At 38.9% G+C, this 15,564-nt stretch overlaps 1 protein-coding gene across 7 annotated transcripts in view; it reads left to right on the forward strand.

Moving 5' to 3' along the window:
- The window catches only part of LOC101158738 (non-muscle caldesmon), an 81,022-nt gene that overhangs the window by 40,226 nt on the left and 25,232 nt on the right, over positions 1–15,564 (forward strand). For 5 of the 7 annotated variants that reach the window (XR_002293119.2, XM_020714283.2, XM_011490919.3 and 2 more), the window contains exon 3: positions 13,787–13,924. The exons of the other annotated variants lie outside the window; for them this stretch is intronic. Coding sequence is in view for 4 of the 5 variants with exons in the window: in XM_020714283.2 (XP_020569942.1) it covers positions 13,787–13,924 (138 nt within the window). In the remaining variant the exon portion in view is untranslated. The remainder of the gene's footprint in view (positions 1–13,786; positions 13,925–15,564) is intronic. 7 annotated transcript variants of the gene reach the window in all.

A 15,564-nucleotide genomic window follows, 5' to 3' on the forward strand; every position in this document is an offset into this window, starting at 1 on the left:
CTTGGTTTACAGGGAAAAAAAGGGATTAAAGTTCGTTTTAGCTAATTGAATGAGTTGTAACCCTGCAATTGGACTCATCAAAAATGTTTGAAATAATTTTTTTGTTGGGACCTGAAAAGAAGTATGACAGTGAAGTGTTGATATAAACTGCAGTTTTTCCACACAAAGTCGTTTTAGCTGTAGTACACAATTTTAAATTAAGGATGAGTCTGACTCGAATGCAGATAACTCTTCAAAGTCACCTGCCTCTGTGAATCCTTTTATGAGAGAGCCAGTTATGTTCTCGATCGTGAAAAACAAGCTGACATCGGTCTGACCCCTGCTGAATGCACAGATCGATGTTTTTGTCTGATAACTCGTTTTTGGTCACAAAGAATATGTGAGTTGCATTCGTTACGGAAAACCGAAGCCTTTTGCTGTGAAAAATGCTTTTCCTGTGAAGGAGAAAAACACACAAATAAAGAAAATCTCCACTTTGTTGAATTCAATAAAAAGTATGTTGAAGGTTAAAGCAACATAAACCTCTACATTAATATAATAAGTAGTTATGGCTTAAATTACTTCTTTAAAAGCTATATTGTAGCATGTATTTTGTGATTCGTCATTGTATGAATGTATAAATGATGATTCTATTGTTTTTGTGTATTATTCTTATTTGATTGCTTGAAATAAACCATTTCAAATCAAATCAAAAATCAAATTATGTATCAGGATAAAATTAATTTTCTTGCAGTGATTGTTTTAGCCACTAGGGGTCAGATCTTAACTAATTTAACTAGCTTATACAGCTCTTTCGTTAACATGACTCTTGCTAACTTGTTGGATAAATTGATCAAATGTAAAAGTTTCAAAGAGCAATTCTTTGAGATATTTTTTTTGCATTCATTTGCAATATAATGTTTTGTAAACTATCTGGAAAACATTTGTTGCTGACGATGCTGCGCTAGAATTAACTAGCCAAAACACTGACTTTTTTTGCCTTCCTGTTAGTTTTTCAACTGGTTTTAGCTGATTTGATCACTCAGTTTTGTTTTGCCTGTTAAATATTTAGTAAATTACAACATTGCATCATAATAGCTGGATGGCTTAGTTTGTCGAGTGAAGGACTGGCTGTTTTTCAAACGATTCGGAGCATTAAAAATTATTTCATTTACAAAAAAATCAATGGTGTGCCTTATATTTGAATTCTGGTTGTTTTTACTGAGCTGGAACCAATTTTCTGTGATACACGGAGCTCAAAATCTGTCAAAATGTTTAATAGAACTTAGGTAAACTGTGAAGCCGCACCACTTGATGGACTGTTGGAGCATTATGAGTAGCATCATCGGCAGCCTGACAGTCATACATTCCATGCCTCAACATAATGAGGTAAAAAATTTAGTTTTATTTAGAGTTATTGTCAATAAACTTTGACTTGTCAAGTTGCTCTCTCTGCAAAGACCTATTATTGCAGATAAGAGACAAACATGAAGAACAACACACGTCACTTGAAAAACGTCCCATCAAACCCCTACAACTAATCGGCTTGTACACTGTAGACCAGATGTCTCCAAGCCCAGGCCGCGGAGCGATTCTGGTCTGTGGGCCACTTGGTACCAGGCTGCACACAGAAAAAAAAACATACATTAACTTTGATTATTTCCGTTTTGTTTATTTTCTGATAGTGAAGGCAGTTTTATTTTGGAAATCTACTGGATTCTGTTTAAACACATCACGTCACGTGACTTTTAGCAGCTCCTTGTATTGCTAAGTTAGTAGCCCAAAGCTAAGAAGCTAATAAAAAAAAAAAACAACAACGTATTTGGAAAGTTTCTTTGGCGTGAGAAGAGCCAGTTAAGACCCCGAAAAAGGGTTGTCGAATTCAAAGAAAAATAAAGTTGCTGTTTACAGACAAAACCAGGAGTCTTCCTCGACGTATGGATTGATTGAGACAGTTGTTCTCACGTACCAGAAGCCGCTCCAGTCTGCGACTTATTCTTGAATGTTTCACAGAACGTAACTAATAAAGATTCAGACAAGGTGGATTGACTCTTACCATTATATCTGAAAAATACCAGCTTTACGACTCATTTTATTTTTGCTTCAATTATCCATCACACCTCCATAGTCGGTCGCAGCTAAACTTAGCATCCGGTTGTTAGCATCCACTTTGACGTCTTCATCTTCATCACAAAGTAATGGTGTAAACCAGCCTCAAGTAAATTCCATAGAATAAAGATTCAAACTAATAAAGTTGCCGAGCTGCTGTAGAGGTTTGTGATCCGAGGAAACGTATAGAAGTGAGATTAAGGTGAATTAGGCAGGCAGGTGTTAGGAAACTTTAGCATAATAAAAATGTTCCTGCTAAAAATAAATACACAACGATTTGGGATTTATGCAAAAAAAGAAAAATCTTTTTGCTCTGAAAGATAATCTGAGCCTGAGTTGAGTTCTCAATGTTATATTGGCATCCTATGGAGAAATAAAAAATCCTTACAAATCAGAAACAACTTCTACAAGTCAACCTTTTACTTCACCGAATCCTCGTCATCTGCAAGAAAAAGAAATACAAATGTTTTATTTTTAAACAAAATTTCTTGTAAGAATTTTAACGTGAAAAATCGTTTTTTTTTATATAAACTGGAAACTGATTGATATTACTCGGTCTGTGAAAATATTGTCTCGCATTAAACCGGTCCATGGTCTGTAGTCTAAAGCCACTGCTCTAGACTACAGACTACACCAGAGGTGGGCACTGAGGGCCGCATTCCTGCATGTTTTCCAACATACCCTGCTCTGGCACGTTCTGATTGGCTGGACACACCTGAACCAGGTAATCAGCCATGAGTAGGGCAAGTCTATCTGGAAATCATACAGACACACCGACCCACGAGGCCTAGAATTATATGTGTGCTCTGTGTTTTTGTCTGAGCCACAGCTTCTCAAGCATGACACCTGAGCTCATATGTTCCAGCTGTAAGGCAGGATTGTGTTACTTGGATGGCATGTTTAAGTCGTTCCTGAAAAGATTTTCTAAACTCATTTATTAAGGGAAAAGAGCTGCCCGAGCCTGCCAGACGTTTGTGAAAAAGTACTTGGTCCCCTCTTACTAAATTATGAATGAACTGTGATTAAGTACATTTTTTTTGGAAGAATGAGTTCAATTTGTCTCTTTTAAACCCAGGCTTGATTACTGCCAGACCTGTTGAGTAGACAAATCACTCGAATAGAAGCTGTCTGACAAAGTCGAGAACAATAAAGGGTCTTCAAAAAGGAACACCGAGCACTACCGTCTTGCCAACATCAAGAACAGGTTATAAAGGTTTGCAAAGCAATTTCTACGACTTTTAAAATCCAGAGACCCACATGAAGATGTCATTATCAGGTAAACCTTTTTCTAAGTGGCCGCTGGATTAGGATTACTCCAAGTGAATCCCTAATAGAACCCACAACCTATATGAAGAACTGCATGCCTCACATGTAGTTCCCATCGGTTGTAGGTTTGCTCATTCTTCACCCTATATCTATCTGTCAGGACAATTGAGAGTTTATGCTTTACTAACGACTAGAGTCTGTCTTAAAGGCAGCATCCAACGACGTCACATTTACTTCAGACGCGCCTACAACTTACATTAGCCTAGCAATTACTTCACGATGCACTAACCAAACGCACAACAATCATATGCTCAATTTTCAATAAACTTTAAGGCAACTGCAAGACACACCTGTGCTTCCCTTGAGATTCGTCTGCTTCTCTATACAACCCTCAAAAACCTGCCACATCCGTATGGGTCAAACCCTGTACAAGTGCATGTGACTACAACCTTCACAAAGAAAATTGAAATTATGTCCAGAACTTTTTTTTATAGTATTCTGTTTCCTTCACAGTTTTAGGATGTTCAGAAAAGTACAAAAATAGCATACAAACTGTCAAAAATGGGGGTGTTGGTGTCATGGTCTGGCTCTAAACATGACTTCTACCAGAACATCCTAAAACACAACGTCCATGTGTCTTCTCCGATTCACAACAATTTGAATAATAAAAAAAAATTCTACAAATGCAGTTTTAAAATGGATTTTCCTTTATATATCCAGTATCACAGGAACACGTTACTAACACCAAAAAAGAGTGGGTCTCTAACAGTAGTATTAACTTTTTTCTGTTGGAATTATTTGTGTATTTATTTTATTTAAACAGAAATGACAGACTTGGGCAGAAATTTGACAAAAGACATGAGTGATGGCAGATGGGGCGATACAGCAAAGACTTAGATGTCGTGTTTTTTTCTTGTTTTGACATTTAAATCTTGTGTATTTTGCATCTTTAGATTGTTTCCATTACTGACAATGCACTGGAACAGTCAATATTTACATACCACTATTCATTAAGCTATAAAAACTGTGTTTTCTCGTTGGGTTGCTTGCATCCAACTGTAACTAATAGGAGAGAATGAATGAGAGAGAAAGGAGAACAGGGGGCTGTAGAAATGGCAAAAAGCTGTCATTTTTTTGTGTTTACTGGCAAAGTCTGCATGGGCTGTTTGCTGCATGCTGTGACTGATTTTCTGTGTGCACCTTTTGTTTCATTCTCCTGCAGTGTTCTTTGCATTGCCTGCACAAGTGTGCTGTTGTGTTTTCTGTAAATGCACAGAGGGTGATCCCAATCAGGCGATGAAATCTTTACCTCAAATACCGCGATGTGCTTGCCTTAAATCAGCCCAAGATAATGGCGCGAGACGATTGCGGTCGACATGGAAAGAGCATGCAAGAGGCTTCCACTCACATCGGATTGGTTCTCGCTCTCAAAGTTTTCTCCCAGCCTCCTAGCGCTCCTCTCCCTTCAGCCAATGCTGCTCATCGATGCTGCAGCATGTTTCTTTTAGTAAATCAAAGTCAGATAGGAATGTATCCAAACAGAACCCATGGACGTGGAATTTTTCCCAGTCAACTTTCAAACAGCTAAAGTTAGCCATATGTTGTAGCAGTGGTATGCAGTGTAGATAGAAATGCTTTTTTTTAATAAGGAATGGACTCTTCCTCTTGCCATACTTGCAATGACATTCATGAGTACTGGGGTCTTTACCAAACAAGTCTAAAAGTTTCAAGTGGTGGTCTTGGTATGCTTCCACATTACAGTATTCTCTGTAATCTGTCACGTTCACGTGTTGCTACACAAGTTTTTAAGTTCGTTTTGGGGCTCTAGGTACAAAACTCACGTCAATTGAATGCGCACTGAAAGTTAAACTAGTTGAACTTTGACCAATCAGGAACTTGGATTCTGTAATGACGAATGGGTAACTTCCTTTTCAAAGCACGGAAGTGCCATCCGTTCGAAAAGCGATCATGAAGGAGAAATTAATAATTACATTTTAATTATATTACACCAGGTCTTTCATATACTGGAATAGAGCTGTGAAAGAAAGATTCACGAAATTTGCACCGCTTCAAAATTATGCAGCAAGCTTCTTCCAACTGTAGGGGCATACGTTTGTATCGGGCAGCATCAGTCCTGTGTGAACACCGCACGCTGAAAGCACGTTTAAGAATGCCCGTGTGCCTGGTGTGTACAGCTTCGCTCTCCGGCTCTTTTCCTGCATCGTGATCCTTTTTTTTCTCCTCCACATTAAGTACTTTCTTTCTCTCCACATCCTCCCGTTTCTCTCCTCCCTTTCCAACTGCTGGCCCTGCTCCTGAGGGACTAGGAGGTGCTGAGGAAATGACACCCATCCCCTGTGAAGGAGCCCGTCAAACGGTCCTTGCCCTGCCTGAGCGGATCGCTCCATACTTGGGCCCGCACCCTCGACCTTTGGTTCCAACAGGAAGAGACACTTGCATGCAGTCAGAATGATATAGAGTTTAGAGACAGTGTCTGCCCAACTGCTAGCTCAGAGTATTAGCATGTTTTATGTGCATCTGGTAGTATCTTGCACATTTGTAGAGACGAGAAAGATGGTAGACGGGGATAATGAGTGCAAGCAAATGCTTTGCATCCTCGGAGAATCCCCTGGGCGAGCGAGAGGGGCAGACGGGATAGGCGAAGGTCCCATGGGCCGGCATTACGAAGAGAAATAGCCCAGAGAGGCCAGCGTGGGAATGGCTCTGCATTTCGAGCCCACACCCACATCCCTTCATCCACTTTTCTCTCTGTTCATTGCAGCTCCTCTCTTCCAATCCCTTCCTCCCTCCCTCCTGTTTTTGTCCCTCTCTTGACGTGGGGAGGTGAAGGAGTGCTTCTTATGGGGCTTTTCCCACATTGTTTTCATTGACATTTCTGAAATATTTTGCTGAAAGACACTATTTGGACATACTTCTTCTTAATAAGCTCACTGCTGCTGTGTGTGGACAGTGGTTTTTTTGAATCGGCCTCACGCTGCAGTTCTGTAAAATCTGCACACGTTTTTAGTTTCCTAAACCAATGCAGCTACAGCCGTAACATTTGTAGAAAGGCATATTTCTCAGCACTTAATGGCATTTTAAAAATATTTTGACTTTGCCCCCAGGAAATAGTTCCTCCGCACACGTTATGCTCTGTCAAAAAAACACACAAACTTAGTTTGACTGCAACACATTATTTCACGCAGGAAAAGTCAACTGTGATCCAATCTACAGATTACTCCATTTTCTATTATTGCACACGCCCTTTCCTTTCCCATTTTTCATTTTTAGCTTCTCCTTTTCATCCCTGCGCTCCATTTTACTTGCTCCTCTCCTCTACTCCTGCCTCCCCCTCCCAGCTTCCACCTCAGCCCATATTTCTGTCAGTATGCTGATAGAGTTTAGGGGCCAAGGTAAGGAAGAGGATATTAAATCAGGGCCTGGGTTGTGCATCTCCGGCCCGAGCAGTGATTGACAGGAATGCTAATTCAGCTTTTAAGAGTTTGTTCTCGTGTCCCACCGAGAAATATTTAACCCCGAGAAACTCGTCGTCGTCACCGCCGTCCTGGACTCCTCCCGTTTTGAGCTGCTGTCGCTCTTTTTCTCATGACATTTGGTGCCGTTTCAGGGTGGGAAACGATCCTTTGGGAGTTGAGGCTGTTATACAACTGATGTGTTTTAGAAATGTTGTTGCCTTCCTCTTTCTGAATAAAGGTTAGAATGGAGAAAATACATTTCTGCTTTTACCTACATCTTTTTTCTTTGTCAGATAGTTATATATGTCCAGCCTTTTACATTGTAAAACACAACTAATGATGATTTTTTTTTTTATATTTTAAATGTTTTGCTTTTCCAAAATGCACACACACACAGAAAAAGATAAAATATCAACACACAATAATTGGATGTGACGTCACATAAGATCCAAACGTTATCCAGCATTTTAAGAAAGACAAAGTTCATAAAGCGAATGAAAAAACAACGTTAAACTTTTAAACAGTATTTGGAAGGAATTTTAAAGATTAAATATAAAGATGTTTAAATTTAAACATGTTCTATTGACCTAAGAATGAATCTCACATTTATCTCTGTGGAATTCTTTAAGGGTGATCTTATCAAAAAACTAAATGTAAATATATTAATATATTGTAAATTAGCATTAATTAATCATCCATTGTTGAACACTTCCTGATTTGATTTGAAGTCCAACTCTTAACACATTTTTAATTATATTACATCCACAATTTTTCTAAGATAGCTTGAGTTAAAACCCAGTAGAATAGAAGCAGTGATGAAAGTCTTCCGGGAATTCCCGGAAATCCGGGTTTTTGAGCAAACCGAACGTACTTTCCGGGAAATAAAGACCTGGGGCCTCATTTAAAACCGTTGCGTACGCACAAAAGAAGGCGTACGCCACTCTCTACGCAATAGTTGAGATTTATAAAAAGCAAACTTGACGGGAAAATGTGCGGTCCTTCACGCAAGCTCTGACCCAGGCGTACGCACAAAAACGGGTGAAATGAGAAACGGCGACACCGTCGGCAGATGGAAGAAACACGTGAAAGTGAAAATGACAATCCTGCCTCTCAGAAATAACATGAAGACTTCACAAAGCAAGTCTTACAATTAACAACTACACAAACACACGTTTGATCGATCAGCAGTGAAACAAACAAAAAAATCAAACGAAAATTACAACAGAAATTCAAATGAACACATATTTGCAAAAAGAAAAGTGAAATATTTTCTGCAATATTGGCATGTTGTGCAATTCATCTTCATAAATAATACAGTTATCAGAACGAAATAATGTACAAAACTGATATTCCCGTCAATGTGTCCGTCTGGCGGAGCAGATATAGGTGTAATTAGACAGACAGATGGATAGATAGAGAGAGATGCATTAATTGTCCACTAGGGAAAGTTGTTTTCATAGTAAAACATTTCTTCATAAGCTACAGAATTATGGTATTCATGCATATGCCTTTAGTTTGTTTTATTTTTGATAAAACAATGTATGGCGTATGTCTCAACCATTCAGAAAGCAACAAGAAATTACATTTGCGCTGATCAATTTCCCATTTCCACGTCGATTATTACCGACATCTGTAGCTTGCCTTGTCAGATGTAATTAAATGGATGGACATAAAATGCCCCACCACAATGCGTAATGACGCACAATGGCTGATCTTGCGCTCTTAGAAGATGTGGCAAATGGAAGAATTCGGAGTGAACGTATCTTTAGACAGCAAGGAGACTTGTTGGCAAACGAGGACGAGTGGCTTATGAGCCGGTTCCGACTTCCTCTGCGGGCTTTTGGGGGGGTGTCACCCCGTGCATCTGGCGCGTCGGTGTCCCCCTGCGCCTCAGTCACCACTCCACTTAAAAGGGATTCCCCAATTATTGCCGCCAGTATCTCATCAGGAGGGGTCAGCTCCGGTGTCCCCCCCCCCCCCCCCCACCCATGGCAGACACGGGTGTGTGTGTGTGGGGGGGGGGGGGGGGGGGGTCAGCGCTAGACGTTTTTTTGCCTTGACTTTGATATCCGACCTTTTCTTTTTTATTTCGGCCACGGTCCGAGGTTGTGAGGCTACAGCATTTAAGGCGTCTGCCACCGTTTGCCGCTCACGTGCCTTTTTGGCATTAGTAATGCCCACACTGTGCCCTCCAAACAACATTATTCTCCTCTTTTCCACCTCGCCAACGATAACTTCTACTTCACATTGAGAGAAGTTACGTTTTTTTGATTTTCGCTCCGTGTTAGGCATGGTTTCGCAATCAATGAATATTCATTGGTAACGCTTCCTTTTACAGTACAGTACTTACAGTGTACTTAATTGGTATTTACATGGTACTTATAGTGTAACTACTGGGTACTTTCAGGGTACTTACATGGTACTTTTTATGGAATTTACTGGGTACTTACAGTGTGTTTACATGGTACTTTCTATGGGACTTTACTGGGTACTTACATGGTACTTTTTGTGTCTACTCTGTACTTACATGGTACTTTTTGTGTCTACTCTGTACTTACATGGTACTTACTGTGTATTTATATGGTACTATTTGGTTCATACCTATGTGGTACATACTGGGTATTTATAATATTCTTACTGGGTATTTACATGTTGTGCAAAGGTGTCTTTTATGGTACTTAGCACATGTTAGAACAAGGTAAGTACAAATAAAGTACTTTGACCTTTAGGTCTGCACTCGCTGCATGTTTCATGGTATTTACCATGAATTTACCACAGACTTAAGTACACTGTAAGTACTGTACTGTAAAAGGAAGCGTTACCTATTCATTTGTGGGCGTTTCACGGACTATTTATGGGCAACTATAGGCGTGTCATGAAGCCGCAAAAGCTGCGCAGCATTTAGAATTGGTTGTGATTTATTAAGAGAAAGATGCGTAGGATGTGCGTGCGCACGGTTTTATAACTCCGAATATTTCTGTGCGTACGCACATCCTATGTTTCATCCGTACGCCACTTCTGACGCAAATCCTACGCAAAGTTTTATAAATGAGGCCCCAGATCTCTACGGACAAATCGCTTTCCAGATTAAAAAATGGTCTGAAATCAGCTAATTTTAGCTTTATTTTCTATATTTCTCCGCAGATCGCTTCCTCTATGGTCGTGGCCATCTCTCGTCTTCCCAGCCTAATTGACCAATGACGGGACGTTTTAGTTGCTTTCAGATGCGTCGACGGGTCTGATTGGCTCTGTCTGCACCACGTGGTCAGCGTGACTTGCTTCCCTAGAGACCAAAACTGGCGGACCCACGCTAAACTTTCACAAACACATCTGAAGAGTTTGCGATCAAATTTGTGTTAAAATAATGGCAGGCATCGTCATTATTGAGCGTGGTCACGACCTCAGTTGTGAGAAGACGATAAAAAACAAATTGAAGTGGTTTTGGCTGGAAAAAAAAAGATTTTTAAGGTAGTGTAGGTCAAATACTTTTTTGTGTAAAATAATCTCAAAACCACATTTTGAAATAATTTCAATTTTAGTTTTGAGTTTCAGTTTTTATTTTGAATACATTTCTTTATCTAACTTATTAGTATTTCCTAATTACCATGATTTAGTTCAGTATAGTTGACATTAATTATAAGTATTTGATGGTTTGGACCCGCACTCCCTTAAAAAATAATGTTTACAATGTTTAGCTTAGTTTGTATGTTTGTTTTGATATTTCCCAGATTACTTAGTATTGGTGTTAAAGAATTGATGTATTATGTTATAGAATTATAGTTATATTATATAGTATTATAGTCCCATATTTTGATGTAATTATAGTTTGAGAAAACAGTGCAAGTGGATGTTGTACATCAGTCATTTCTAAAGCAGAAATAATGTATAAATAACTGAGGTATTTTCATAGAATATCATAGTTACTGGTGTTCTTTTTGCCATTTGGGGCTTTGATGTTACTATATTTTAGCAATTGTATGTTTTGCAGCTTTAAGGAAAAGCGTAGATTGTAGGATTGTGTTACTTTGAGCAATTTTCCAAATTCTTTTTTAGGACCAGCAAGTCCTTAATGGAGAGTCAAACTAGGGGTTTGAATGACAAATCATGATGCTCCAATTAGTCTTAGTTTCTTGATAAAGAAGTGAATAACTAGCTGCCAGAATGCACCAGAATGCATCTAAGACCACGTATTTTTCCAAAATTTCGCTCTGTGCCCGCCATATCGCTCAAAGAAAAGTTCTGGGATTTTTTCCTTACCTGACTTTCATCACTGTAGAAGACACCTGAGAACTTTTTTTGTCTGTTTTCAAAATTCAAAGTTCCTCGGTTTGTTTTGACTGGACAATAATTTCAAATGATTCTAGTCTGAAATCCTTCAACCGTGTCTTTTGTTAACTTCATGAGGAACATTTTGACGTAAAATAGCACCATAAAGCACCTAATGTGTCGTAAACAATCACACAAACAAGTATTTTCTAACATCTAGATGAGATGTATCGTCATACCACTATTCAAGGTTACACATTATTTAGATGCTACAGACCTGAGTTGATTTGTATTATTTTTTTAAAAACTGAAAAGTTTTGTATTTCTCCACACTTTTAGAAAACCTAAGCAAGTAAATGCATTTTAATTGTCTTATAGAATTTTTTACATTTTTTAAGTAAAAAAATGCGAACTGTGATTTTCACTGTAAATCATGGTTTTGTTGTCTAAACTACTTTATGCTGTTTTTTTAAACAAACCTTTTCAACAAACTCCAAAAACGTAGAGTTCAGGACCTTGTTGATGTCACCATCCCTTGGCTCCGGCTCCGGCGTTAGCAACTGCATCTGCTCTGCTATGACAACATCTGTCAACCTCAGAAAATGAGAGTCGCTAATAGCCGCGAGGAAGGAAACCAAAGCAGAAACTGTTGTTCACACACCGTAAAACTTCACATAAACCGAATCACTTTCGGCTCAACCCACCACACGTGTTGCAATTAACATGCAGCGGCATGCTTTGCTGGTTGACCTCAAAGGCTGCGCTTGTGATCTGAGGTAGCTAAGCATGTGGTGAGCAGTGGGAGGGGAAAGGTCATGCGGGGCAGTGCAGATGAAGCATGCAGCCCAGTTCAGACATCAGGTAGATAGTAAATCAACGGGAAGATGAAAGAATTTACATTTTCAGGACCAAAAAACTACAGTTTTTGCCATCTGTTTATAAATGCATTGTCGTTTCTTTACGTTGAAGACATCTCTGTATACTAGCACTTATACAAAGTTTCCTAAGTTTTCAATAGGCTCCAAAGAAAGACCTAAACTTTTTACTTTCAATCAAATGTAGTACAGTAGTCCTTTGTTTATTTTGGGAGTTGCATTCTAAAAGTATTTTGCAATAGGTGAAGTCTGCTAAATAGTCAACATTACTTTTTACACTTATTCTAAATGTTAAGGCCTCTAAAACCCTTTAATACACACCTTAAACACTTTTTCCAACATACATCAACACTTTCACATTTCTTGATCATAGATGGAACAAAACCAAAGGTCTGCTCGTGGTTGAAGACTTATTTGACAGCTAAAATCAAATTCACTGCAACAGATGGTGATGTTGCTACTATCACACACAACTTTTGATAAGAGTTAGACACATTCTTGTTGTTTTAAGTTGGTAGATATAGATGTTAGTTCTGAAAATATTGATGTTTGATGCTAAAATCTGATGTTTTTGTCTTTTCAAAATGGCCTACCATTATTGTTCTGTTTACTTGATCAGGAAGTATTAGGATGACAAACAGAACATTAAAAGAAAGCTAAAATCAGTGCTTCAAGACTATTTTTTTTTTTAATAAAATAAACCATGATTACTTTTATACTGTCATTTATGTTTCCTTTGGTTCAGAAAGTCTAGAGAAATTGCTTTAATGAAAATTTGCTTCTTCGCTTTACCACGTTTAAGCCAGTTTGAACCAATGCTCCGCCCTCATTGAAACCTGGTGTCCTTTGATTGGTTAACTAAAGGATCAAAGCAAAACTTCTCACTATAATCTGTTTTTAGATTACTGGTTACAGGACGACACTACCACCTTCTTAATGCACAGAAACACATACTTGCATTACATGTTTCAATAACGTACTTTCCTTTCATTTCCAACAGACTCCTGAGCAGTAGGAATACTCAGTGATTTAGAAGAAATCAATCTTTAGACTAATATTTGTTAGTGAAGTCTCACAATCAAAACAAAAACTTCATAGACCTGTTTTTGTGCAGGAAAATTAATTAAATTGCATCTGCAATAGAAGAATATTAAACGGGCAAATGCAGAGATGACCTGTTGTACCTTCTGCTCTACCTGGTCTGAAACATCCAGGCATCAAAAGAAAATCAAAACAGATATGATGAAAGGTCATCAATACAGTAAACTCAGATTTTACCTTAATGTGGCAAATAAATAACATCATAGCAATAAAATCACAAAAATCCCAATAAGTTCCAACTAAAAATCACTTCTAATTCTATGCCATTTTTGATGAAGACATTAGTTTTGCTTCAATAAAGAGCCAGAATATGTCAATTCTATGTCAACATTTGATGTTGTGTAAATAATACATTCCTAACATAGATTGTTAAGCCCTCCTCTAATTAAAGCAGCCTACCAGAAACAGCGTTTCATGGCTTTCCTTTAATCCTCGGCCAAGCCAGTGTTCCGGCCGTACTTTTATCACCTCAAGAAAACTGCAGCCATGATAAGAAGTATTGGCTACTGCACAGCTGACAGGTCAGCTTGATAGGAAAAAGAGAGGGGGGGGAAAGTGAGGCAAATCCATCAGCTTTGGTGACCGTGGTGATTACAGTTCAATTTAAAGAATCCTCCACTTTGAAGTTTTTCACTTGGAGCTTTAATTGTTCAGGAAGAGAGAGGGAGGATAGAATGTCCCCTTTGGGCTCACTGTCGTATTTGTCCTTTACAGGATGGCCAAGAACGACGATGATGAGGAGGAAGCTGCCCGGGAGAGAAGGCGCAGGGCACGCCAGGAGAGGCTGAGAAGCAGGGAAAGTGAAGACCCCTCCAGCCAGTCAGATAGTCTGGTCATGACCAACAGCCACAGGTGACAAAGTCTAGGGATGACCTTACCGTTTTTATTTATCATTATATTAGAGAAGAGCTAACTTCCCGATATGTTTTGAAAAAGAAAGCGGTAGAAACGGCAAAAACCACTAGGCTCTACCAAACAATTCATGATCAGAGCTTCTCTGTTCACTCACTTATGCTACGGTGACATTGCATAAAAAAAATCTACTGGTATGTTGTAGTTAATTTAAATACCTTTCAATAAACAAGGCATTTCCATCTGCAGCTGTTGGTGTTTCTGGGCCCGCCGGCCTATCTTTTGCACATGTGCGACTTATCAAACTAAAACAGATCGACTTTTAAACACAACTCAAAGGAAGAAAAAGAGGAGAGTGGACATATTTTCACTCCGGGGCCAACTTTCCTTTTTAATGATCCTGCTTTGTTCTTCCTGGCCACATATGAACAGGGTGCTTTAGATAATAAACTTGGCTCCTCCAACCAGTAAAGTTTTACATTAGGTTGGGTCACACATTTTGGTTAAAAAGTTTTTTTGTTTTTTTAAATCTGTTGCTTTGGAACAATTTTAAAACCTGTTTTCTGGCTCTGGTTGCTGCTGTTTTAGCAGGATAAAATGTCATTTGGTTTGCTACACTTTGGCACCCAAAAAAATGCGTAAATAAGGACTGAAATATATTTGTATTGAAAATTATATGCATATTTATTTATTTTTAAATACAACTGCCTTTGCTTAAAAACTGTCTTTTTTAGGGCATTTTTTCTGCATGTCGGTAGTAGCTTATTAGAAATTCGCTATTAGGTTGTAAGCGGGACTGTTGGTGCGGAAATTAGCCTAACTTATTTTAAAGTATGCCTTTGTTTACGCTCTCTCCCACTAATAGCACCTCACAAGCCCAAGCTAACATTAGCGAAGCAAAAACCGCACAGCCACATTAGAGCTGTCAAACCACACGGTTTAGAGCTAGATGGAAGCTCAGACGAGGAAAACAAAGTCGTTAATGAATCGATTTGTCTACATCAGAATGGAGCGGAGAAGGGAGACTTTGGCAGTTGTTGCGTCGCAAACCTGAGCTTTTTCAAACCGCTGTCTGTCTTTTTCACACTGCTGTCTGCTCCTAATCTCTAAAAATTTAGATAAAGAAATACTTAAAAACAGTCCTACAAAATCTCTTAAATTCTTTTATACATGTCCTCCATCATAAGAAAAGTGCTACAAGAACATGTTAAAAAACAGTATTTTTATTAAAGTGGGTCCTTCAGTAGAAATAATGTTCAAAGATATTGAGAGCAGTTTTTGGTTGACTCTAGATCTTGTTAGTTTGATGAAGCTCTGGGTAAACATGATGTCATGTCTGCCCATCACAGTGACCGCCTTAGTAACAAAAGAGAAACGATTTCTCCGCAGTTTTAAGGTTACGACTTGACTACGGGGAGAGCGCTGGGCCGAGTCAACAGCCAGGAACACAGATGCTGCTTTGTGGTCGTGACTGTTTCCTCTCTGTTGAACTCAGACACACATCCTGAGCTCATCGAACAACCAGCGGATTGTGTGAAGAGGGGAGGATGCTGAGACAGGACCATGCTCCCTCTGGCTTTTGTCGATTGTGTAGGACATTAATGTTTGCCAGACTTCTAGGTCAGCGCAGATCCAGACCG

This window comes from Oryzias latipes, chromosome 23, assembly GCF_002234675.1.
Source record: "Oryzias latipes chromosome 23, ASM223467v1".
Classification (NCBI taxonomy): Eukaryota; Metazoa; Chordata; class Actinopteri; order Beloniformes; family Adrianichthyidae; genus Oryzias; species Oryzias latipes.